Source organism: Equus caballus, chromosome 25, assembly GCF_041296265.1.
Source record: "Equus caballus isolate H_3958 breed thoroughbred chromosome 25, TB-T2T, whole genome shotgun sequence".
Classification (NCBI taxonomy): Eukaryota; Metazoa; Chordata; class Mammalia; order Perissodactyla; family Equidae; genus Equus; species Equus caballus.
The window spans coordinates 20913064-20938546 of NC_091708.1; the positions used below are offsets into that span (position 1 = coordinate 20913064).

The 25483-nt window shown below is 44.9% G+C and overlaps 1 protein-coding gene across 14 annotated transcripts in view; it reads left to right on the plus strand.

Annotated features, from left to right (window-relative positions):
* Nucleotides 1–25483, plus strand: part of ZNF462 (zinc finger protein 462) — a 137859-nt gene that overhangs the window by 52821 nt on the left and 59555 nt on the right. For 6 of the 14 annotated variants that reach the window (XR_002804115.2, XR_002804116.2, XM_023629838.2 and 3 more), the window contains exons 2-7: nt 2475–2724; nt 3272–8883; nt 9646–9810; nt 11374–11660; nt 14648–14766; nt 21011–21202. Coding sequence is in view for 10 of the 14 variants with exons in the window: in XM_023629838.2 (XP_023485606.1) it covers nt 2505–2724; nt 3272–8883; nt 9646–9810; nt 11374–11660; nt 14648–14766; nt 21011–21202 (6595 nt within the window). In the remaining 4 variants the exon portion in view is untranslated. Of the gene's footprint in view, nt 1–2474; nt 2725–3271; nt 8884–9645; nt 10070–11373; nt 11661–14647; nt 14767–21010; nt 21203–22100; nt 22413–25483 lie in introns of those variants that run through there. The other 8 variants (XR_011432523.1, XM_070251226.1, XM_001493275.7 and 5 more) reach the window with 6 other exon arrangements.

The window sequence follows — 25483 nt, forward strand, 5'->3', positions numbered from 1 at the left end:
TTTCCAAAAGACACACAGCAGAAAGCCTTTTGTTGCATTATTTCTAAAGGCTTGAAGTTTTGAAGGGAAGAGATTTTGTTTTCCTCTCGGCTACACAATGGAGCTTTCAGAGAACCTCTTTTAAAAGGAATAGCTACAGCCTTTGTGTTGAAGGGTGTGTCTGTTGGCAGGGTCTGCTGATGCAGACAGACTGGCTGGTGATTAACAAAGGTCATTAGACTTTGGAATCTGGCAAGCAGAGTCGGATGGTATGTCTTCTGTGTGTGGAAGGACGACTCCCAAGAAGCCAAGGCATTCTGGAGGTCCCCCCATGCCACCCCCAAATCCTGCTGTAGAACAGGGTCTGGTTCAGGATCGTCCTGCAATAACTAGCGCTCTGCTGGGACTCAGGAACGAGCATATCAATCATGGGATAAAAGAACCTTCGGAGATCTTGGTGAATGACATCGAGGAGGAGAAAGGTGCAGCTTTTCGGAAAGAAATGAAAACAGTTCCTTCTTTGCTGGGAGGAGAAGAGCCTAAGAGGAGCCCAGGCTGCTCTTCTACTGTTCATTTCTGATTGTCAGCCTAGCAGAATCCCAGAGAAGCCATGTTGTGCACGGAGGAGAAGCTCTGAGCTAAAATGGCTGCTCCTAAAGCTCAGAGGACTAGGGCAGCTTAGTGAGTCTTAGAGCTTCAGTGACGCAGAAGCTCATATCTCTTGAAAGTGTGATAAACACATTCAGCAGAGCTGTGGCTTGTTTGGCTGAGATGAAAGGACTAAGCTGGGGGGATGGGGAGTGCACACTGGATGATTTGCTTTTTTCTGTGAAGTGTTCTAAATGCAGGAGTCGTCTGCACCATGGAAAAATTTGTTTTCAGGTCTAATGGACTGTGCGAAAGGAGAAGTGGGGTGGGGCCTCAGTGACTGCTGTAATTTGATCCAGAGCTGATAGCATGCTCTTCCACACAATTTGGGTTGGTGCTTAGACATAAAAGCTTGTGCATCTGGAATATTGAGACTTAGTTAGCTGAAAAGACTCTGGTGCACAGTTCAATGTTTATTGAAAAAGGATAAATTGCCGGGTGAAAGAAGAGGAGGTAAATATCTGCGTCTCACTCTGCAAGCTCAGCCTGTCCAGAGCTGAACTTGCCAGAAGTTATTTTAGCAGGCTATCAGCAGGAGCATTCTTTCATGGAAAATCTTCCTGCAATGGCTCCTTTCACTACGTTGACTTATGCCTAGACTTTGTTCCTCCTGCAGAAACAATTTATCTTTTACAAGAAAAGTATAGAAAGTTGCTTTACAATTAAAGTAGAGAAAGATTCAACTACAGCTTTGGTTCTTGGACATCCAGTTCTAGATTCCAGTGACTCAGCAGAGTTTGTGGTGAGCTCAATGAAGTAACTCACTCATTAAGATAATAACTGGGGATCTCAACTCAGGATAGATATTCAGATAGGAAGAAGTGTGCCTTCTAATACATTTTTAACTGCTTAATGGTGGAACTCTCCATGGAGTTCATGTGAAGATAGCTTTATATTTCAACCACATAGTAACTCGCAGAATGGAGATAGCTGGGTGAGTTTTGCTTTAAAAATACAGGTTCACAGCTTTTCGTGTCCACGTATACACTTCATGTTTGTAAAGGAGAGAAGTGGGAAAAAATTAAGTCATGACTTAGAAGCCCGTCTTCGAATCTGCACATTTCTGTTTACTTAATGTAAGTTTATGTACTTAGGTGCAACTTTAAGCTAGAAACTGGACCGTCATCTAAAGTCAGTTGTTTGAGAATCTCGTGAGAAATATTTTATGACCTAATTAGATTGGAGAAGCTGTTAGGTTATAATTGGTAGGCAGTAAAACGCAAATCACCATTTAGCTCATGAAAAAAAAACCCCTAACTAAACTGTTGGGGGCAAGCAGGAAAGCGGTGTACCCCAGTTAAGATATTGGAATTATAAAAAGTGCAATAAAAGCTCGCTCTCCTGCCACTCTAAGATTTAATATTGTTTCACCATTTGGTGATAAAACATCAACGTTATAATATTAAACGGCTAATGAAGATTGACATTTGTCCTTTCTCCTATAGAGACATCCTCTTTACTTCTGAGAAGTTTCTGGTTCAAAAAGAAAATGGAATCAAAGTCAATATTAACTTAACCAAGAAATTTGAATTCAGCCAAGAAATTCAGAAACTACTAAAACTTTTGAAGTATTAAGGGTTTCCTTGACAAATGGCATTTGAAGATATATTATATCAAGCCAGAAAAAGTTTATCTGGTTTTTTTTTCCCTTCCTTGAAGTTACGAAGTCAAGGGCATCATTCCTATGTCTGACTGCCTCTCTTTGACCAGTGTTACAACTGGCAGGGTTCAGTAAGAGGAATCTGCTGATATTGGAATTTTCTCCATTAATGGACTTGGAGCCCCATCAGCTTGGGGTAGGCAATGAGCGCATTCCTCAAGATGTTTTGTTCTGACTTCTGCCACAGGTCCCTAATGTGAGAGGGTAGACCCAGATCATGGAGGTGCTTCAGTGTGATGGCTGTGACTTCAGAGCCCCATCTTATGAAGATCTCAAGGCGCACATTCAGGATGTCCACACGGCATTTCTGCAGCCAACTGATGTTGCTGAAGACAATGCTAATGAGCCACGATCGGGGTCCATGAATGCCAGTAATCAGACAGAGGTGGAATTTTCTTCTATAAAGGATGAATTTGTGATTGCAGAGGATTTATCAGGTAAGTCGGTACTAAATTTGGCATCTCTGATATATTTCACTGCTCTCACATCTATTCTTAGCCTATAGCCATGGTTCTTGAAGTACGTGGCTTCTACAGAATTTCTTGCTCTTTGTGAGCCATTTTTGTGGTTTGGGTGTCGTGTTTGTCTTGTCGAGTATCCGAGGTCATTGCCCTCTCGGCTTCCTTATGTCCCCCAGCTTTCTTTTAATTTGGAGAACAAGACAATGTCTTGGAAAGTTCTAGAATGAATATTGCAGTTTGTGAAACTTGTGTTTTATAGCTACGTGGCGTGTTTGTGGAGATGAGGAGAGTATTATACCTAAAGCTGTACACTTCATCTTCTTCCGTGAGAAGCAATATGTGTGTGTTTGTTGATGCTTCGTTAATACTCTTCAGGGCTTCATCTTGAGCTGCTAGGCCTTTTGAATGTGGTGTTTATTAATGAAGGAATAATTGAAGAGAAAAATTGATTTGCATGATTGAATTCCTTAATTCTCTTCTGCTTTGCTTTTTTCTTCCCACTTACCTTGTGCTTTCCCTTTAGGTCAAAATGCAGCTGCGTTGGGGACTGGAAGTTACTATGGCCACAGTCCAGGATATTACAGTCAGCATATTGCCCCTAATCCCAAACCAACAAACAAGTTTTTTCAATGCAAGTTCTGCGTACGCTACTTCAGGTCGAAAAACCTCCTCATTGAACACACTAGGAAGGTCCACGGAGCTCAAGCTGAAGGGAGTTCGGCAGGATCCCCTGTTCCAGGATCCTTAAATTATAATATCATGATGCACGAGGGTTTTGGAAAGGTCTTCTCTTGCCAGTTTTGCACATACAAGTCACCGAGGAGGGCAAGAATAATTAAGCATCAGAAGATGTATCACAAGAACAATTTGAAGGAGACCACTGCTCCCCCCCCTACCCCTGCTCCGCTGCCCGACCCCGTCATCCCACCCGTGTCCCTGCAGGACCCCTGCAAGGAACTGCCAGCAGAGGTCGTGGAGCGCAGCATCTTAGAATCCATGGTGAAGCCTTTGACCAAGTCTCGAGGCAACTTTTGCTGTGAGTGGTGCAGCTACCAGACCCCCCGCCGAGAACGCTGGTGTGACCACATGATGAAGAAACACCGCAGTATGGTCAAGATCCTTTCCAGTCTCAGACAGCAACAAGAAGGGACTAATCTACCTGATGTGCAGAACAAGAGCGCCCCCAGCCCCACTTCCAACTCCACTTACCTGTCCATGAATGCTGCAAGCCGGGAGATCCCCAACACGAACGTCTCCAACTTCAGGGGCTCCATCAGTAACTCCATCATGAGACCCAATTCTTCTTCAGCTTCCAAGTTTTCGCCCATGTCTTACCCTCCGATGAAGCCGAAGTCACCTCACAATTCTGGCCTCGTTAACTTGGCAGAGAGATCCCGTTATGGAATGGCTGACATGACCAATTCTTCTGCCGACCTGGAAACGAACAGTATGCTGAATGACTCTAGTTCTGATGAAGAGTTAAATGAAATAGACAGTGAGAATGGTTTAAATGCTATGGATCACCAGACAGCAGGCATGTCTGCAGAGCAGCTGATGGGCTCAGATGGCAACAAATTATTGGAGACCAAGGGGATTCCATTTAGAAGATTCATGAATCGGTTCCAGTGCCCCTTTTGTCCTTTCCTCACCATGCATCGGCGTAGCATCTCCCGTCACATAGAAAACATCCACTTATCTGGAAAGACAGCTGTCTACAAATGTGACGAATGTCCGTTTACTTGCAAGAGCTCCTTAAAACTCGGGGCTCACAAACAGTGTCACACGGGTACAACGTCAGATTGGGATGCTGTGAATTCCCAGAGTGAAAGCATTTCTTCCTCACTGAATGAAGGTGTAGTGTCTTACGAGAGCTCAAGCATCAATGGCAGGAAGGCAGGAGTCTTGCTGGATCCCTTGCAGCAGCAACAGCCACCGCCACCACCGCCACCACCACCACCGCCGCCTCCGTCCCAGCCGCAGCCACCGCAGCTACAGCCACCACATCAGGTGCCACCCCAGCCCCAGCCGCCACCAACACAGCAGCCGCAGCCACCCGTGCAAGCCCCGCCCCTGCACCCATACAAATGCACCATGTGTAATTACTCCACCACGACTTTGAAAGGGCTAAGAGTCCATCAGCAGCACAAACACTCATTTTGCGACAACTTGCCAAAATTCGAGGGGCAGCCCTCAAGCCTACCATTGGAAAGTGAGACCGACAGCCACCCCTCTTCCAGCAACACTGTGAAGAAAAGTCAGACCTCAATTCTTGGGTTGTCCTCCAAGAATAATTTTGTAGCTAAGGCCTCTAGGAAGCTCGCGAATGACTTTCCTCTCGACTTATCGCCCGTGAAGAAGAGAACTAGGATCGACGAGATTGCGAGTAACCTGCAAAGCAAAATTAACCAAACCAAACAGCAGGAAGATGCGGTGATCAATGTCGAGGATGACGAAGAGGAAGAGGAAGACAATGAAGTGGAGATAGAGGTGGAGCTGGACAGGGAGGAAGAGCCGACGGAGCCAGTCATGGAGGTGCCCACTTCCTTTGCAGCCCAACAGATTTGGGCACGAGATGCCAGCGAGTCCCAGAAGGAGCCCAACTTCAGAAGTGTCACCCACGATTACAACGCCACCAACGGGGCTGAGATTGAGCTCACCCTTTCTGAAGATGAAGAGGATTATTACGGCTCCACGACCAACATGAAAGATCACCAAGTTTCCAGTACCGCTCTGCTGAACACCCAGACTCCTATTTACGGAACTGAGCACAATAGTGAAAATACAGACTTTAGTGACTCTGGAAGGCTATACTATTGCAAACACTGTGACTTTAACAACAAATCGGCCCGGAGTGTCAGCACCCACTACCAACGAATGCACCCGTACATTAAATTCAGCTTTAGGTACATCTTGGACCCCAACGATCACAGCGCAGTGTATAGGTGTCTGGAATGCTACATCGATTACACCAATTTTGAGGATCTACAGCAGCATTACGGCGAACACCACCCAGAAGCCATGAATGTACTCAACTTTGACCATTCGGACCTGATCTACCGGTGTCGGTTTTGTTCCTACACCAGCCCGAACGTTAGAAGCCTGATGCCACATTACCAAAGAATGCATCCCACCGTTAAGATTAACAACGCGATGATATTTTCAAGCTATGTCGTGGAGCAGCAGGAAGGACTGAATACGGAATCCCAGACACTGAGGGAGATTCTGAATTCGGCTCCCAAGAACATGGCGACTTCCACTCCCGTGGCTCGTGGTGGCGGTATGCCAGCGACGTTTAATAAAAACACTCCTTCCAAGACCTTTACTCCAGAATGTGAAAACCAGAAGGACCCCTCGGTTAACACCGTTGTCGTTTATGACTGTGACGTTTGCTCATTCGCAAGCCCCAATATGCATTCTGTCCTGGTTCATTATCAGAAGAAACACCCAGAAGAAAAGGCTTCCTACTTTAGGATCCAGAAAACCATGCGAATGGTGTCTGTGGACAGGGGCTCTGCCCTTTCTCAGTTATCATTTGAGGTGGGTGCTCCAATGTCTCCCAAAATGTCCAACATGGGTTCCCCACCCCCCCCACAACCCCCGCCACCAGACCTCAGTACTGAGCTTTACTACTGCAAACACTGTTCCTACAGCAATCGGTCAGTTGTGGGAGTGCTTGTCCACTACCAGAAAAGGCACCCAGAAATAAAGGTCACTGCCAAATATATCAGACAGGCTCCTCCCACAGCTGCAATGATGAGAGGGGCCGAGGGGCCCCAAGGCTCCCCCCGGCCACCTGCCCCCATGCCACAGCTGACCCGCAGCAGCTCCGAGAGAGATGGCCCTCCTGTGGAGAATGAGATGTTTTTTTGCCAGCACTGTGATTACGGGAACCGAACGGTCAAAGGTGTCCTCATTCATTATCAGAAGAAGCACCGGGACTTCAAAGCCAACGCAGATGTGATCCGGCAGCACACGGCCACCATCCGAAGCCTCTGTGACCGTAACCAGAAGAAGCCTGCCAGTTGCGTGCTTGTCCCCCCCTCTAACGTGGAGCGGGACAAGACCAAACTCCGAGCGCTCAAGTGTAGGCAGTGTTCGTATACCTCCCCCTACTTCTATGCACTGAGGAAGCATATCAAGAAAGACCACCCTGCCCTGAAGGCCACGGTCACGTCCATCATGCGATGGGCGTTTCTAGATGGCTTGATAGAAGCTGGCTACCACTGCGAGTGGTGCATCTATTCCCACGTGGAGCCCAGTGGTTTGCTCCTACATTACCAAAGGAGGCATCCAGAACATTACGTTGACTACACTTACATGGCCACCAAACTCTGGGCTGGGCCAGACCCCTCCCCTCCCTCTCTCGCCATGCCAGCTGAAGCCAAAACATACAGATGCAGAGACTGTGTTTTTGAAGCCGTCTCCATCTGGGACATCACCAATCACTACCAAGCGTTCCACCCGTGGGCCATGAATGGTGATGAGTCGGTGCTGCTGGATATCATCAAGGAGAAAGATGCTATTGAGAATCCCCTCCCTCTTGCTGAAGAGTTGGTGGGCCCTTTGAATTGTGAGAACAGTATGCCCACGCCACTCCCCGAGCAGGAAGCTGAATGCCCAGAGGATGCAAGACTTTCCCCAGAGAAAAGCATCCAGCTAGCTTCCGCCAACCCCGCCATATCCTCCACCCCGTACCAGTGCACGGTGTGCCAGTCTGAGTATAATAACCTGCATGGCCTTCTCACCCACTATGGGAAGAAGCACCCAGGCATGAAAGTGAAGGCTGCTGACTTCGCCCAGGACATCGACATCAACCCAGGCGCCGTCTACAAGTGTAGGCATTGCCCGTATATCAACACCCGCATCCACGGCGTCCTGACCCACTACCAGAAGCGACACCCGTCCATCAAGGTGACCGCCGAGGACTTTGTGCATGACGTGGAGCAATCTGCCGACATAGCCCAGAATGACGTGGAGGAGACGAGCAGGATCTTCAAGCAAGGGTATGGCGCCTACCGCTGCAAACTGTGTCCGTACACGCATGGCACTTTGGAGAAACTCAAAATCCACTATGAGAAGTATCACAATCAGCCTGAATTTGACGTCTTTTCCCCGTCACCCCCGAAGCTGCCGGTCTCCCTCGAGCCCGAGATAACCACTGAGGTGAGCCCCTCCCAAGTCTCCATCACCGAGGAGGAGGTGGGAGAGGAGCCCCTGTCCACTTCTCACTTCTCTACCTCGCACCTGGTCTCCCACACTGTGTTCCGGTGCCAGCTCTGTAAGTACTTCTGCTCCACGAGGAAGGGGATCGCCAGGCACTACCGCATCAAGCACAACAACGTCCGAGCCCAGCCAGAGGGCAAGAACAACCTCTTCAAGTGTGCCCTGTGTGCCTACACCAACCCCATCCGCAAAGGGCTGGCGGCCCACTACCAGAAGCGCCACGATATTGATGCGTATTACACCCACTGCCTGGCAGCCTCCAGGACCATCAGCGACAAGCCCAACAAGGTGATCATCCCGTCACCCCCCAAGGACGACTCCCCGCAGCTCAGCGAGGAACTCCGGCGGGCAGTGGAGAAGAAAAAGTGCTCCCTGTGCTCCTTCCAGTCCTTCAGCAAGAAGGGCATCGTGTCCCATTACATGAAGCGCCACCCGGGGGTGTTCCCAAAGAAGCAGCACGCCAGCAAGCTGGGGGGCTACTTCACCGCCGTCTACGCCGACGAGCACGAGAAGCCGATGCTGATGGAAGAGGAGGAGAGAGGCAGCTTCGAGAAAGCCGAGGTGGAGGGAAGCGAAGCTCAGGAAATCGAGTGGCTCCCGTTCCGCTGCATCAAATGCTTCAAGCTGTCCTTCAGCACGGCGGAGCTGCTGTGCATGCATTACACTGACCACCACAGTCGGGACCTGAAGAGGGACTTCATCATCCTGGGCAGCGGCCCCCGCTTGCAGAACTCCGCCTACCAGTGTAAGCACTGCGATAGCAAACTGCAGAGCACCGCCGAGCTGACCTCACACTTGAACATTCACAATGAGGAATTCCAGAAGCGTGCCAAACGTCAGGAGAGGAGGAAACAGCTTTTGAGCAAGCAGAAATATGCAGATGGTGCTTTTGCAGATTTCAAACAAGAGAGGGTAAGGATATGTTTTGATTTCCCTTCCCCCAGGAGGCCTCTCATCACTGATGCCCACATGCACTTCTTCGTTGCCAGCCAAACTGCTACGGGCTTCCTAGTGACTTAGCTTGCCAGAGAGCTCAATAAGTCAATTACACATTTCGAGCTTGATTATCCCCCATTCTGTGCTCACCCTTCTCCACGGTCCTGTTCCCCTCCCGCTCGCTCCTCCCAAGGCTCCCCAGGGGAGGGTTGGGGCGGTTTCTCTGTATTTCCTTCTGCCAAGTAGCCTTGTCTGAGACCTAGTTACACGACAACGCTCGCTCTTTCCTAAGGCAGCTGTGGGCCGTCTCTTGGTATCATTAGCGCTTCTCAGCCATGTCTTGGTCTGCAGTGTCTGCTACAGGAACCTTACATCTCAAGGAGTAGATGTTTTTTGGGTCAAGAAGTTCGCTAATGGCGTAGCTATGCAACGTTTCACCTGCGTAGTTGAAATTGGTTTGCAAGCCAGATACCTTGGTGGCAGTGACGATTGAGGCTTCTGCACAGAAATCTTCTCTCCTCACAAGTTGTAACGTATTTGGGTTCCAGAGACTTTGCCTAGTAGGCAGCGTGCCACGACTCTGACGAATTCATTATGTAAAAACACTCACATAGATCTCCCTTGGTTTTTAACCTGCTAATCTGCTTTAAAATAAAATCTGCTAGTAAGCCACAAGAATAAATGCCGGCCATTGAGGGAGGGCTCGGAGTACTGATGGCTACCACTGTATTTTACCAGCCTTTTGGTCACTTAGAAGAGGTGCCAAAGATCAAGGAGAGGAAGGTGGTGGGCTACAAGTGTAAGTTCTGTGTGGAAGTGCACCCGACGCTCCGAGCCATCTGTAATCACCTCCGGAAACACGTCCAGTACGGCAGTGTCCCAGCCGTGTCAGCCGCCGTGAAGGTGAGAACCGGGAGGGTCGGGATGAGCGTTCTTGTGCGTGAGCAATTCGCATCACTTAGTAACCCTGTTGCTCAAAGCAGCTCAGGTAAGGGCATCCAGAAGGTGGGCATTCCTGACTTGTGCTCGGATTGGTCTGGCGTGTTTTGATTTCTTTGCAGGTTGGACCTTCCTCACCTTTCGTGTTTCGACCTGGTCGCGTTTCGATCTGGTTCCCTTCCACGCGGATAGTTTGGTGGAAACGGAAGATCCGGGCCTCTCGGTACAGGAGGCTTTGGGTCGCCCTGCTGTTCTGCGTTTAGTGCCATTAGGTGTTGCCCGTGCCCTTGAGAGGGATCAAGTGGGTTCTGTTCCCATGTCTTCTGCTGCTCCTCCCGCTGCGATCTCTGACTGTTCCCACTTGGCTGTCGGTGCACAGAGCCCAGGAGAATCTCTTTTACTTCTTCTCCTGGGTCCTTTGAGGAGCATAAGAAACATTAAAACTAGAGGCCTTCAAGTCCCAATTGGCCCCGAGAGCCCATTGACCTGATTTGTCTCCTCTATCCGCTCTCCCCATGTGTTGCTGACCAGTGCCTTCCCTGTTGCCCCCACCTTCATTAGACCACCTATTTTGCACATCATAATCCTAATAGCAGCCCCTGTTGCAATAACCCAGCCGCCATCCCTGCCTGCCAGGATATTGCTAAGCACTTGCTTTTGAGCAGAGACGTTAGTTCAGGGCTCTGCTCTTTCTCTCTGGATCCGTGAATATATTTTTGTCATCTGCTCTTCTTGATCTTGCGTCCTGTTTTGCCCGTGTGGCGCAGACGTAAAGCTTCTGCTTTTTGTCCGCAAAGACTGAAAGCTTCCTGCTGTGGGCAGAGTGGTGTCACCCAGGGGCAGTGGTGGTCAGCTTCCTCCACACCTCTGTGCTGGGTCCCAGGCTTGCACCCTGGAATCTCTCGAGGGAAACCAAGCGACTCTTCCTGTTTAGTCAGTAATCCAAGGAGCCACCTCGAAACACGAGTGGCTTAAAACCAGGCTGCTCCTTAGTTGTTTGAATTAATTATAGAGCAACCTCCAGTCAAGGAGGGAAGTCACTGTCTGTGGGATGGGGATGAGCGTGGGTGGCAGAGAGCAGCATCTTTGACCTTCCTTCATTTCCCAAAGATAGCCCAAGGCTCCTAAAGGCCCAAACCACTCTGCCTTTTGCTCTTCCTTCCTTCCTTTCTTTTCTCTGAGCCATAACCGTGATCCTACTTTATGTAAGTTTAGGGGATCACAATGTGAATTTTCTCTTTGACATGGGAGATAACTGAGTGAACTGTTTTCAAAGTGGGAGAGCCCCTCTCGCCCATTTCCCACGCAGTAGCAGCCTATGTTGCGATACGTTGCTCTAAAATCACCACCACTGCGCCAAGAAGGGTTTGCCCTCCCTGTAGGGGGAGCTGGAGAGGCAGGGGAGGAAGCTTTAACAGGAAATGCTGATGAGTTTGGGAGAATGAAGGGAGAGGAGGAAAGCTGGGGGCCATGATGATGGATATTTATTTTGTTGGTGGGGCATGTGTGTGTGTGTGGTTCTCTTAGCAGGAGGCTGAAGACCCTTCCCACTTGTTCCTGGATGGATTGGAATCAGCCAAAGATGCCAGTGGCGCCCTGGTGGACCGGGTGGATGGTGAACACTGCTTGCTTGATGGAATGTTGGAGGATGAAACCCGGCCGGGGGGATACCATTGTAGTCAATGTGACAGAGTCCTGATGTCCATGCAGGGGCTGCGTTCTCATGAGAGGAGCCATCTGGCCCTGGCCATGTTTACCCGCGAGGACAAGTACAGCTGCCAGTATTGCTCCTTTGTTTCTGCTTTCAGGCACAAGTAAGTGCTATTGAGTGGTTGCAAATGGTCATTGGGAGGAGAAGTAATAGTGGAAGGCAGCTACGCTAGAGCAGGAGAAGCTTGGAGGAGTCAGAAGGCCCCGCTTGTGGTTCACACCTGCTGTTGAGTTGACTATGTTACCTTGAGCCTCAGTCACCTCATCTGTCAAATGGGGCTAAGAAGTGGAGGTTCTTTGGTTTACATTACATGTGGCAAATACAGGCATTTTTTAAATGACAATTTTGGAAGTATTGCCATCATTTACACAAGGAAAGACCAGAGAGTAGAGGAGTTTACTGGTGCATCTGTCAGACATTCATCTGGAACCTAATCATCTAATAATCATTTGAGGAAGTCAAGTTCCATTTGGGAAATTGAGTGGCTAAGGAGGTAAAAACAGGACTATTAACCCATGTGACCAAAGACTCTTTGCTTGATATTTTGAAAGACCCGGAAAGGTGAAGAAGTTTGTGGATGCCAGAGAGGTGCTTGAAGTACAGGGTGGTTGAGGAGGGGGAGCTTCCTGTTGCCCATCACAGCTTTGAAATTGTAGATTTGGGGTCTTGTGTAATGTTCTTCGGGGTGATGGGAAGAGAGATGGTTCTGAGAAGAAACAGCCTTTGTTGCCTTTCTCCTCAGCTGAATGCATTCTTCTGTCTTGGATGAAGGTGACTGATTGTAAGACTGACGTGCTGTTTATTTTTATGATAATTGAAAGTAAATGAGGGGCTGTTTGCTTCTTAAAAAAGATAATGTGCTAGTTAGTGGCTGTTGAAAGGCAGGAGGAGGCAGTGCTTCTCCAGAGGTGAGGATGGGTTAGAAACTCTTTATTATTATGCAGGACCTAATGGCGAATCTTTGTCATCAGATCCATGCACTGATCCATGCACATAAAACATATAGTTCTTGTCAATTCGATGAGTATTTATTGGACAGCATCTAAGATACTTTCTGACACAAAGTAGAACCTCATTAAATCATTGTGAATGAATAAATATGCCCCATGCTAGGCACTGTGTTGGAATCCGCTTTAGGGAATATAAAGATGAATAGGATGTGGTCAGTGGTCTAAGGAGGCTTAAGGACTAGTTGGGTTATAAGTAAAGCAAGCACACAAAGGGTTCTGCAATATAAGGCCCATGTCTTTAAAATCTGTAAGGCATAAATCAATACAATCAATGCTATGAAGTTTCAAAGGAAGGAAACATTACATCCACTCTGGAAGAGTCCAGAAGGTTTTATCGAGTAGGGAGCATTTGAATTAAGTATTAAAGGTGGCAGAAAGGACATGAATAGTTTGGGAAGGACATACAATGTGGAGGAAAAGGTGAGAGAGCAGGAGGCTGAGGAAGAGAGTGTGAGACTCATGGGGGCCTAGGTGGTGATCCAGATTGACCAAACTTTAAGTGATTTGCAGAGGAATAGTGGAAGATGAAGTCTGTGTACTTGAGTAGAGACCATATTGGAGTCTCTGAATGTGGAATTAGTGCTCTGTGTTTTCCCTTACTGGTGGAAGGAAGACTCTGAAATGAGTAAAATCATCATAGTTGCCAACATTTATTGAGCCTCATTATGTGGCAGGCACTGTGCCAAGTGCCTTCAAGTATTATCTATTTTATTTTCAAAACAGTGGTATGAGGTAGGGTCCCATTATTATCACCACTATATGGATAAGAAAAGTGAGGCCTAGAGAGGTTATGTAACTGGCCCAAGGCCACACAGCTTCTAGGTAGTAGCTGGGATCTGATCCCAGGCAGTCAGACTCCTTAGGTTGTGCTCTTGAGTTGAAAAAAAGATGGGGGAGACCAATTAGGAGGCAGTGATAGTAGCTGACCCAAGAAGTTGGGATGGAACTTTGGGAATGGTTGAAGGGAACTGAGGTCATCATGACTTGGAAAAATTGACTTAATGTAGGGGATGGGGCACAGAGTATAAATGACCCCTAGATTTGCAATCTAGTTGACTGCAAGACTGGTAGTGCCCTTTACAAAAACAAGGAAATGAAGAAGAGAGTTTATTTTGGGAAAAAAATCCCAATGGGTTTGTTTAGGGCTGGTTGAGTTTAAGAGAGAGAGCTAAAGGACATCCAGAGGGAGAGGTCGGAGGCAATTGAAAGTCCTGCTTTGGAGCTCAGGAGAACATTATATGTTTGACTTGTAAGCAGTACTGGTCCCAGATGAGTCATTTAGAATGGAATCTAGTTCTCTGGGGTAAGGAAACGAATTAGAAATTCTTCCCACACCTTGTTTAGCAGATTTATTATTTTTTAGACTAGTAATTATTATGAAATACTGGTAGTTCATTATAATTAAATGATTTCCTTATAAGTTGCTTCTGGAAGACTGATAGACAACAGACGTGGTTGTGTTTATCAGAAAGGATGACTAGCCTTTGGATCACATGACTTCCTTGAAGCACACCTGCACTGGGCCTTCATATTTACAAAGACGTTGGAAACAGACAGCCCATTGCAAGGAGTTCAGCCACTTTGAAACCCGCCTTCCCCACTCAAGTCTTCACAATGAAAGTGGAGTTGAGATTTAAAAAGAAAGTCAGCCCTTTTTAAACGTAAAATTTCTCTAATTCTCATTCTTTTTTTAAGTTAAATGAGTGTTTGATAGGCACTTCTCACTGAGTTGGCAGAAAGCTTGAATTCATCCATATTTTACCTTTTCTTTTTGGATGCCCTCTTCCAATGCTCAGTGCATCTAGAGAAGGGAAAACAAGTCTACCATGACCTGTTCCCACTGCTGTATCTGTCACTCCAAAAAGACTCTTGATCTCTTCCTTCCTTTAGCTTCCCCTTCTTTTAGAGTAGCTACAACAACTCTTGCCAATTTTAAATTTTTTTTGGTAAGCTCCGTCATTGGAAAGTAACAAAATGACTTTCAGCAGCTTAGAAATGAGATTCCTGGAAAAGGGCAATGAGAAAATGTTGTATGCAGTTTTTAATCGTGTCCCTTTCCGTTTTTTTCCTCTACATCAAGTTTGGATCGCCATATGCAAACCCACCACGGACACCATAAACCGTTCCGATGCAAACTCTGCTCCTTCAAGTCCTCCTATAACAGCCGGCTGAAGACACATATACTCAAAGCTCATGCTGGTGAGTTGGGATTCGTGACGCACAAGTTCTCTGAGTTTGAAATCTAATGGTCTTTATTGAGGGAAATTTTCAAAGTCTCTTGCCCCACACATGAGAATAAGTTTTTCTGGAGATGGTGATGTGTTCAGTTTTATCTTAATCTAATGAAGAAAATTTAAGGAATTGCTCAAAGCCAAAATAATACAAAGCCAATGTCACCCGTGTTGAAGTTGATTCACGCTACTAACAAGTAGCTACTAACAGATTCGTGCTCCTAGCATGTTCTTGCTAGAGAAATTTCAATTTAGAGAAATTTCAACATGTTTAAAAACCATGTTGTTTTTTAGAGAAATTTCTAAATTACCTAGCCTTTCTAATGGAATGCAGAGAATTGTTACATCCACTAAAGATAATTCCCAACTAAATTTATAATCTTGAGGAACTTCAAAGGGATAAAGAGGACTCAAGACATGAAATTTCTCATGAGATGCCCTTGGATATATTTCCATACACCAGATAAGAGATGCCTTTGTGTCATGAGTGTCCAGGAGCTATGCTAGTCTCTATGTCTCTATCATTCCACCGTGTTGTGCCCAGCTCATAAACATCTCCCACCTACCAGACCCTGTACTAAGCATGTTACATTCATCATCTCATTTAATCCTCATGACAATCCTAAAGGGTAGATGTTGTTGTCACCCTCAGTGTCAGATGAGGTTACAAGACTTAGAATTAAGTGACCCCCCTCAAGGCCATATAACCCGTTCACTAAGAATTTGATTCCAGAACAAACACCTACATCTTTGGCGTTGACAGGGTTCTCTCCCTTTTCTGCTCTTTTCTACTTTGCATATGATAGAGGATGCCCACAGGTGACTAATCAGAACACTTCCAAGAGAGGAAAGAGGCATAGTGTAGGAAAGGCAGTGGGGAGGGGTCCAGGAGCCTCTCTGTGATGTTCTCTGTCCCTCTCAGAAGCAGCCTGTGGCCCTCTCAGAGGTTTTGACAACCTTTGAGGAACTTACATCAAACACAAAGAGAAACTGGGGAAACGAAGGCCTCAGAATACCTAGCTATATTATCAGAGATTCTTCTAGAAATCAAATCTCCTCCTTGGATTTCCTCAGCTAAGGTATTTAGAATTCTAGTTGAGTTTTAGTTTTAAAATTTTCAGTCAGCTAGGATTCTTCTGTCTTGTTTATTAGCTTCTCTTGTGTGGTTATAAAAACTGCCCAGAACCTGAGTCCTTCACTTTGCCATCTCTTGCTCCTCTGTGGAAATCTGACCATGCCTCTTTGCTGGTTCCTGGGTGTTGGGTCCTGTTGAACTGGCTTGGAGTTCAAGCCAATGGAGTTCAATGGAGTGAAAATACCACAGTCTTGTAGATGCCCTACGCCCCTCTGGAGGTGGGGGATGGGACTGGAGATTAGCTATATGGTCTTTCCTCTATCTGTTAGTATTTTTATATCTCCCAGAAAATTCTACTAAAGTCCATGGAGGAAGAGCCTCTGGGGTTCAAACCACTCTTTTCTTTTCTTTATAACGTTGTGAAATTTCAGTCGTACAATATTATTTGTCAGTCACCATATAAATGTGCACCTTTACCCCTTTTGTTCATCCCCGAACACCCTTCTCTGGTAACTGCTAAACTGTTCTCTTTTTGCGTGTGTTTGTTTGTCTTCCACATATGAGTGAAATCGTGCGGTGTTTGTCTTTCTCTGTCTGGCTTATTTCACTGAACATAATAGCCTCAAGGTCCATCCATGTTGTTGCAAATGGGACGATTTTGTCTTTTTTTACGGCTGAGTAGTATCCCATTGTATATATATATACCACATCGTCTTTATCCAATCATCAGTTGATGGGCACTGGGATTGCTTCCACTTCTTAGCTGTTGTGAATAATGCTGTAGTGAACATAGGGGTGAGTAAGTCTCTTTGAATTGCTGATTTCAAGTTCTTTGGATAAATTCTCAGTAGTGGGATACCTGGGTCATGTGGTATTTCTATTTTTAATTTTTTGAGAAATCTCTGTACTGTCTTCCATAGTGGCTGTGGCAGTTTGCATTCCCACCAGCGGTGTATGAGGCTTTTCTTTTTCTCCACATCCTCTCCAACATTTGTTATTTTTGTCTTGGTGATTATAGGCATTTTAACAGGTATAAGGTGGTATCTTGGTGTAGTTTTGATTTGCATTTCCCTGATGATTAGTAATGTTGAACATCTTTTCAAGTGCCTGTTGGCCATCTGTATATCTTCTTTGGAAAAATGTCTGTTCATATCCCCTGCCCGTTTTTTGGTCGGTTGTTTGTTTCTTTGTTGTTGAGTTGTGTGAGTTCTTTCTACATTTTGGAGATTGATCCCTTGTCAGATATATGATGTGCAAATATTTTCTCGCAGTTGGTGGGTTGTCTTTTTGTTTTGTTCATAGTTTCCTTTGCCTTGAAGGAGCTCTTTAGTCTGATAAAGTCCCACTTGTTTATTTTTTCTTCCTTTTCCCCTGCCCGAGTAGACATGGCATTCGAAAAGATCCTTCTAAGACCGATGTTAAAGAGTGTATGTACTGCCTCTATTTTCTTCTAGGAGTTTTATGGTTTCAGGTCTTACCTTCAAGTCTTTGATCCATTTTGAGTTAGTTTTTGTGTATAGCAAAAGATAATGGTCTACTTTCATTCTTTAGCATGTGGCTGTCCATTTTGCCAACACCATTTATTGAAGAGACTTTCCTTTCTCCATTGTATGTTCTTAGCTCCTTTTTGAAAGGTTAGTTGTCTGTAGATGTGTGGTTTTATTTCTGGGCTTTCAGTTTTGTTCCATTGATCCGTGTGTCTGTTTTTGTACCAGTACCATGCCGTTTTGATTACTCTAGACTTGTAGTATAGTTTGAAGTCAGGGATTGTGCTCCCTCCAGCTTTGTTCTTGTTTTTCAGGATTGCTTTAGCTATTTGGGATCTTTTGTTGCCTAATATGAATTTTAGGATTCTTCGTTCTATTTCTGTGAAGAATGTTGTTGGGATTCTGATTGGGATTGCATTGAATCTGTAGATTGCTTTAGGTAGTATGGACATTTTAACTATATTTACTCTTCCAATCTATGTGCATGGAATATCTTTCCACTTATTTTTGTCATCATCGATTTCTTTCCATAATGTCTTATAGTTTTCGTTGTATAGGTCTTTCATCTCCTTGGTTAAATTTAGTCCTAGATATTTTATTCTTTTTGTTGCAATTGTAAATGAGATTGCATTCTTGAGTTCTCTTTCCGTTAGTTCATTATTAGAGTATAGAAATGCAACTGATTTTGTAAGTTGATTTTGTACCCTGCAACTTTGCTGAAGTTGTTCATTACTTCTAATAGTTTTCTGATGGATTCTTTAGGGTTTTCTATATATAGAATCGTGTCATCTGCAAACAGTGAGAGTTTCACTTATTCATTGCCTATTTGGATACCTTTTATTTCTTTTTCTTGCCTAATTGCTCTGGCCAAACCCTCCAGTACTATGTTGAGTAATAGTCAAACTACTCTTTTCTAACTTGTGTGCATTGTAAATTATTCAGCTGGAATACCATCCCAGTGAGTTTTTCCCATAGGCCTCAGCCTTGTCGAAAGCATTTCACCAGTGGAAATTGGATAAATGATTTGGCCTGTGGGAAGGACTTTAAAAGAGAGCCAGAGGCTGCTCGATGACTCCAGGGCACTGATCTGAAATGTACGTCCTTGGAGCTGACCAAGCAGAATGGCCTTCTTGTAGTCACTGGTTGGCCAAAAGGAAACATTCTGAAGAAATCATGGGAACACTATAATTCAGTTCTCTACACACCTTGGAACCTTGGTGTCCATGACATCACCCTTAGATGATGAGAGTGGCTTGGCTTGGAGAAGGCCAGTACATTTTCCGAAGGACTCTTGACTCATCTTGTCTGCTCTGGGTAGATTATTTTACTTTATTTTAAAGAATAAAAAGTAGAGTGGACTAACCAAATAATGGGGATTTGAATTCTCTCAGGTTGTCTTACTTACAACCACCCAGCAAAGTTCACAGAGCCAGGCTTGCATTAAAAATTTGAAAAATGAAATAAGGAAAGCAGTAGTATTACATATAATAATAATAATAAATATATGCAATATATAATATGTAATAATACGTCATGTATATTTATATATTTGTTATGTTAGTAAATATCATTGTTCGTGGCCCAGCGTTATCCTGTAACTCCTGAGTAGTGGTTGTGGGGACAAACTGACTGGTGTTCCTATTTGGGTTCTCTGACTTGTTTGAACTTCTCTTCTGCCTTGGGCTATAGCAAGTTGTGTCACTCAAGGCTTTCCCGGAAATGCGAGCTCTGGGACTCTTCAGTGCTGAAAAGGAGACTTAAGGCAGAACTTGGGATGCTGAGTTCACTGATCATGTGAAATCATTTAGTAATTTTCAGGGTGACAGAAAAGTAACTGTCCGAGCTGGGTAAAAGCAAAGGCAGAGGTTTTCCTTCTCATTCCTGCTTCGTTAGTATTAACCTGTAGATGCCAGCTCTGTCGCAGTTCATTTTCACTGGTCCCCAAAATTTTCATTAGTAAGGATCCTTTCTCATTCCTCTACTTCCTTCTCTTTCTTCTTCTCTGGTTTTTAAATTTCACCTTAAAAATAAATTTCAGGGGCTGACCCAGGGCATAGTGGTTAAGTTTGCACACTGCTTTGGCTGCCCAGGGTTCGCTGGTTCAGATCCTGGGCACAGACATACATACCGTTTGTCAGCCCACGCTGTGGCAGCATCCCACTTACAAAATAGAGGAAGATTAGCACAGATGTTAGCTCAGTGTCAATCTTCCTCACCAAAATAAATTAATTAACTAAAAAAAATAACGTTCATTAGAAGAAAAATTGGAAATGAAAGAAGAAACTAGTCATCCATAATCTTATTATCTAAAGACCACTGTTGTTAACATTTGATATTTCCTTTTCAACCATTTCCTCTATAATTATTTCTAACAATGTGATTATAATTTAATCTAAAATATATTATATCTTTCTATTTATTTTTCTGAGTATTGGTATTTTATTTTTCATAGTTTTCTGTATTATTACAGACGTTTCAAGAATTTATTTTAATGAGTGGTAGTTCATTAAGAAGATCTGCCCACATTTCCTTAATCATTTCCCTGTGATTGGAAATTTATGTTCTTTCATACATTTTTCAGGCATAAATAATGTGTATTTCTAAGTAAAGCTTTCAATGTATTAAAGAATATTTCCTTAATATAAACTCTCAGAAGTGGAATTATTGAGTTGCAGACATGAGCATTCTAAGCCTATTGTTATAAAAGGCAAAACTGCCTTCTGAATTGACCATCCTAATGTGTGTCTGTCAACAACATAGCATGCCATTTTATACCCTTGCTTCTTAAAATGCAATTAATTTAAAAGCTGACTTAGGACAAAGGTAAATCGTACTCTAACTTAATTTGGTCATAGTGATCCATGCTGTATTTCAGTGGTATAAAAATAATTAAAAGAAAGATACTTACTTTTGCTTAAATGCCCTGTTTATTGAAGAATATTGGAGATATACACACACACACACACACATTCACACATAAACATATTTATACGTATATAACTCTCTCAGTTAAAGAAATGACTTATTTTTACCCTTTTCTGCACTATTGATTAGTTGGGGAGATGGAATTTTATGCTGAGGTGTCTGAACTGGTCCAGAAAAACCCAAAACATGCAGGATGTGTGGAATCGAGGAGGTGTGTAGTCAGCAAGGAAGCAAAGAATGAGAATAGCACAATAGAGTATGCACCGAGTGCCTTTGTGCTTGAAAAGCCACTAATAGATCCTTGGAATAAGAATTAAGAATATTATTTTCTGTGGATGATAAAAAGGCGACCTTGAATGAAAACCAACATGGTCATTTCCAGTAGAGAGAGGCAGGAAGGGACATTGGGAAACCTTTCCAAAGGGGGTATCGTGCACATTTGGTTTCACTCTCTGTTGGAGAATCAACCCATCGCCTCATCCAAGTAAGTAGAGCATGAAATGAAAAGGGACAAGGTCGGTTGATTATGGAGCTCGGCAGAGAGTTTCAATCCCGAAGGAGCGTGTGGTTGTGGGAATGGGCGGGCAGTTGGCCTGTGAGGATTCTCAGACCATGAAGCTGGAGAAGCACTTCTCTAGAGCGAACTGACCATGTTATTTTGTTTCCCACCACCCCCCCCATCCCTTCTTCCTCCTTTTCTGTCCCATACCGCCATCTCCTTCCAGGTGAACATGCCTACAAGTGTTCTTGGTGCTCCTTTTCCACCATGACAATCAGCCAGTTGAAGGAACACTCCCTCAAGGTCCACGGAAAAGCCCTGACCCTCCCCAGGCCACGAATTGTCAGTCTCCTCTCCTCACACGCCCACCACTCCTCTCAAAAAGCTGCCCCGGCTGAAGAAGTAGAAGACTCCAACGGTAAAAATGGGCGTCCGAGCCAGAATTGACCACTTAAGGTTGAGGTGGGCTGGGATTAATTGCCAGTCATTCTTTCTAGAGGAAGGAAAGTCTTACAGGAAAACAAGACAGTTCAAGTGAAGGAAGAAACGTGAAAAGGTTGAAAGCGTATAGAAATTGGAGTGGGAAGGTGAGGTGAACTCAGTTGAGCATCTGTCTGGTGCCATGGCAAAAATGTCCGTCTATACTGTGTGAGCCTTGCTTGTGGAAAGAGCATATTGTGTGAGATGGATTAGTGGTGGATTCTTCCCCTGTGGTTATGAGCAAGAAAGCGGGTGGAATACCAAGCAGATTTATTTACTTATTTAGATCCTGTCTTGTTCTAAAAAAAAAAAAACCCCAAACGTGTGCCAAAAGTGTTTGGGGTGCCAGATATGTAAGCTAACTACACAAAATGCAGAGTAGGGGTGGGAAGGGTGAATGGGTGGGGCAGTATATCTGATTGGATCACAAGATAATTTAGGGGTAATGCAGTGATTTCTTATAGCTGAAGGATGTTGAGGAAACAAGAGTTGGGAGGAGGGTTTAACAGCCCAGTTTTGGAACTTCAGAAAACATACAGGAAGCTGTGGGGGGTCTCCGCCCTGGCCATGCAACCAAAGCTGTAGAAGAAAGAGAGAGAGAAACAGAAAGCGAAGGAGAGAAAGAGAGAGACTGCAGGTGTGGCGGAGTGAGCAGAGGGATGGTTTCTAGTTTTGATCAGACTAAGGAACAGGAGTGTTTTGGTTACTCAGCTCACGTCAGGTGACTGCAGAATGAAGCGCTTAGGAGAGGAGGAAGTCTACAGATTCTGAGAGATGTAGGAGACCTTAGAGCTGCCCTCTGCCATCCCACTGTAATGCCCACATCCCTTCTGCAGCATCTCTAGCAACCTGCTATCCAGCACCAGCTTGAATACTTCCCAGGTCAGAGAACGGACTCTTCCCAAGGTCTACTATTAAGTTCTTGGGAGGAGCCAAATGGACTGGAAAGAAAGCTCATGGGCCCTTTGGAACAAAGGTGTGGCTTTGAATCTTACTTCTCGCAATGCCAGTTGTGTTTTCCTGGGCAATCTTAGCTTCCTAGACCCACCTGTAAAATTGGAAAACGATGACTACCTCAACCGATTCCCTTGAGAGATTGATGGGAAAAGGTACACATATAAAATGCCTAATACGACATCTGACACATGGTAGGTACTTAATACGTGGTTGTTTTATTCTTGTGATTTTCATTCTTTGATTGCAATTGTAATTTTGGCCTTTAGGACCATTTGTAACAAGTATGAATTTGGGGTCATTTTTAATGCAAGCGTTTAAAAGGACTCTTCAGGAAACCTGAAGATCTGACTGCCTGACCTGTCAACATGGTCTAATTATCAGATTCTCGAGAGAGTAAATGAGTAGTCTTTATTCATGAAGTCTGTAAGAAGACAACTGGGGCAGGAAAAGGAGAGGTAAGTCCTGAAACTAAAAGCCACCTTTATTGAGTTGTAGAATTTGGTGGCTTTTCTTTGCAAATTGGGAAAACACAGTGGCTCCTTACTGGTGTTCCTGTCTTAAAGGACTTCTGTTTAACAAAGGAGGCGTGTTACTGCGACTCTGGCTTGTCATGCGGTGAGCACACTGTCTCCCCAGCTGTTGCGTAGTAGGTTAGAATGCAGGAGGAAGCCTCGTGGCAGTGGTGGTGGTGTTTTCCAGGAAAACTTTGAATCTCAGAGCGAAGGGCAGGGGGAGAGTACACGTGAAAGGATACCAAAAATGTCCCCTTTGCACCTTGAGATTCCATTCTTTGGAAAAGATTGGTGGGGCCACTCTGTGGCCGAGTGGTTGAGTTCACGTGCTCCAGCTTCAGTGGCCCAGGGTTTTCCTGGTTCAGATCCTGGATGCCGACCTAGCACTACTCATCAAGCCATGCTGAGGCAGCGTCCCGTATAGCACAACTAGAAGGAACTACAAATAGCATATATAACTATGTACTGGGGAGCTTTGGGGAGAGGGAAAAACAAAGAAAAAAGATTGGCAATGCATATTAGCTCAGGTGCCAATCTTTTAAAAAAAAAAAGAAAAGAAAAGATTGGTATATTGCAACGAAGGGCAAAGTATAGTTTGACGTAAATTGTAAGGTCTTTATTAACGTGATTTTCAATTAATTGCTTTCATCTGAAATGGAAGCCACACCTGTGGAGCCATTTGGGTGAAGTCGATTCATCCAGACCCCATTTCCAGCAGAGACATTTCCTGGGACATTTCTCTCAATGTGTGACCTTCTTTTTCCTCTGTCTTCCTTCTTTGAAAGGTGGGTCTCAGTCCCAGGACAGGGGAGTCCCGCTGACCACTCACTGCATGGTCATCTTTCTCTGGATAGGCTGAGAAGAGTTCAGTTCAGTCAACTTCCTGAGTCCATGCTCTCTGCCAAGAGCCCTGCTGTGCACGGAAGAATCAGAAGTGAATTCAGTACCATTCTAGCCCTCGATCAGCTTCAAATCAAACGTTTAGAAGATCCTATCAGCATGGTATTGAGCTATCCATGACTCTAAGCCTGAGGCCTGACCTTTCTGGGGGTGATTGCAGATTCTTGGAAGCTGGACTAGGTTAGAACCTTGGGGAAGGTGGTTGCAAAAACGTGAGGTTATGATAGTTGAGTAACTCTGCATAACACAGTTAGTGTGCCTTTACGCAGGCACAGGATGATAATTTGCAATATATTAAAAGTGAGATTTTTTTCCTTCTGAAGAAAGAACATAGTGACTATGAAAGTCCCGGGTGGCAACCATATAGTGAGGCTACACGGAAGTCATTGGACCCGTGCTGTTTGTAATGTATATCAGTAGCCGATAGCAATAGGCCAGCAGTGACTCATTCAATTTGATGAAAAAAACTTAATTAGAAGGTAGGGAAAGCAGAAAGAAGTAATCGAATGAGCTATTCTCATGAATGAATAATTCTGAGGAAAGAATAATTAATAGTTTATTCATGCAATAAGTATTTTCTTGAATCCTTACCTACTATCAAATAACAATGCAGAGTTTTGGATGCCCAAGGATGACTGAGGAGGCCGCCCATGGGAAGACTATTTGCTAGGATGCTGAGCGGTGGATTCCTAGGAACGGCTGAGTCTAGGGGAGGGAAAAACAGCTGTGGGGCTAGACAGTAGCCTGTAAATCACGCCTCAAATGGTGTTTCAAACATGCATGTGAAATCCACTTGCGCGTTTTAATAGGGAGAAGCTGTGCGGCTATTGGCTCTCAGTGGAGGTTTCCCACACTGTAGATGCCAGGACACTGAACACAAGAACCAAAAATGTGTTGCAAGCCTGGGGGGAGTGGAGATCCATAAAACTAGGGAAATCACCAGCGTGTCCTTGGCTTTCTGATCCCCTAGTGAGGGATGTGAGTAAAATGAGTTGACATGCTCACTGCTACTTGCAGTGGTCAGATGCTTGCAATCTTGAGAGCAAGCCAGTCTTCTCTGGCAGAAGGAAAACAGCCTGAAAAAGAAGGTTCTTCCGAAGCTGCTGTCGTTCCCAACCCAGAGGGAAGCCCGGCAAGGAAAGGAAGCTGGGAAGGCAAGAGTGGGAAGGTGAACAGGAGGGTTCAGCCCAGCTGCCTGGCCGCACACCTGTTCTGTTCATAAACAGAGCCAGGGCTCAGGGCTGTCAGTCTTGACATGTTTCTCCAGCGCTTGAATCCTTTATATATTCTTCATGATCGGTTGTTGGAAAGAAAAACAATGGCTGTGTGGTATTGGTTTTGTGTATAGGATAATGGGAAATGACACGTAATTGCTGTTCTAAACAATGCATTAAGGGGAAATCATAAGGTTGTCAACAAAAGGAAGTGCTCTGCTGTGTTTGTGTTTACTGGGTTCCTTCTCCTGCCATATAAAATACAGGACTGAGTTTTATCAAGCTTTTTCCAAGGCTCGGCGTTCAGTACAGAAAAATACACATACACACACATCTGTAAAATAACGGACTAGAACAGCATACTTTACTTATCAGATTTGTTTAGGTCTGAGAAGCTACACAATGCATGGGCAGTCGATATGTAATTTGAAATTCGGCTCTATTTTTTATAAGGCATTCCATCTTTTTCCTCCCTTGACTTTCCCCCAAAGAATAGATTACTTTATTTCTTCTATCTATCCAGCTATGCTGTATGGAATTGTCTGCTTTAGGAAATAGCTACGGTGGTGTGCTTACAACAAAAATCAGACACAAAGACTAGGTGCACAATAGATACGGAGAAGGAGGATAACGTAG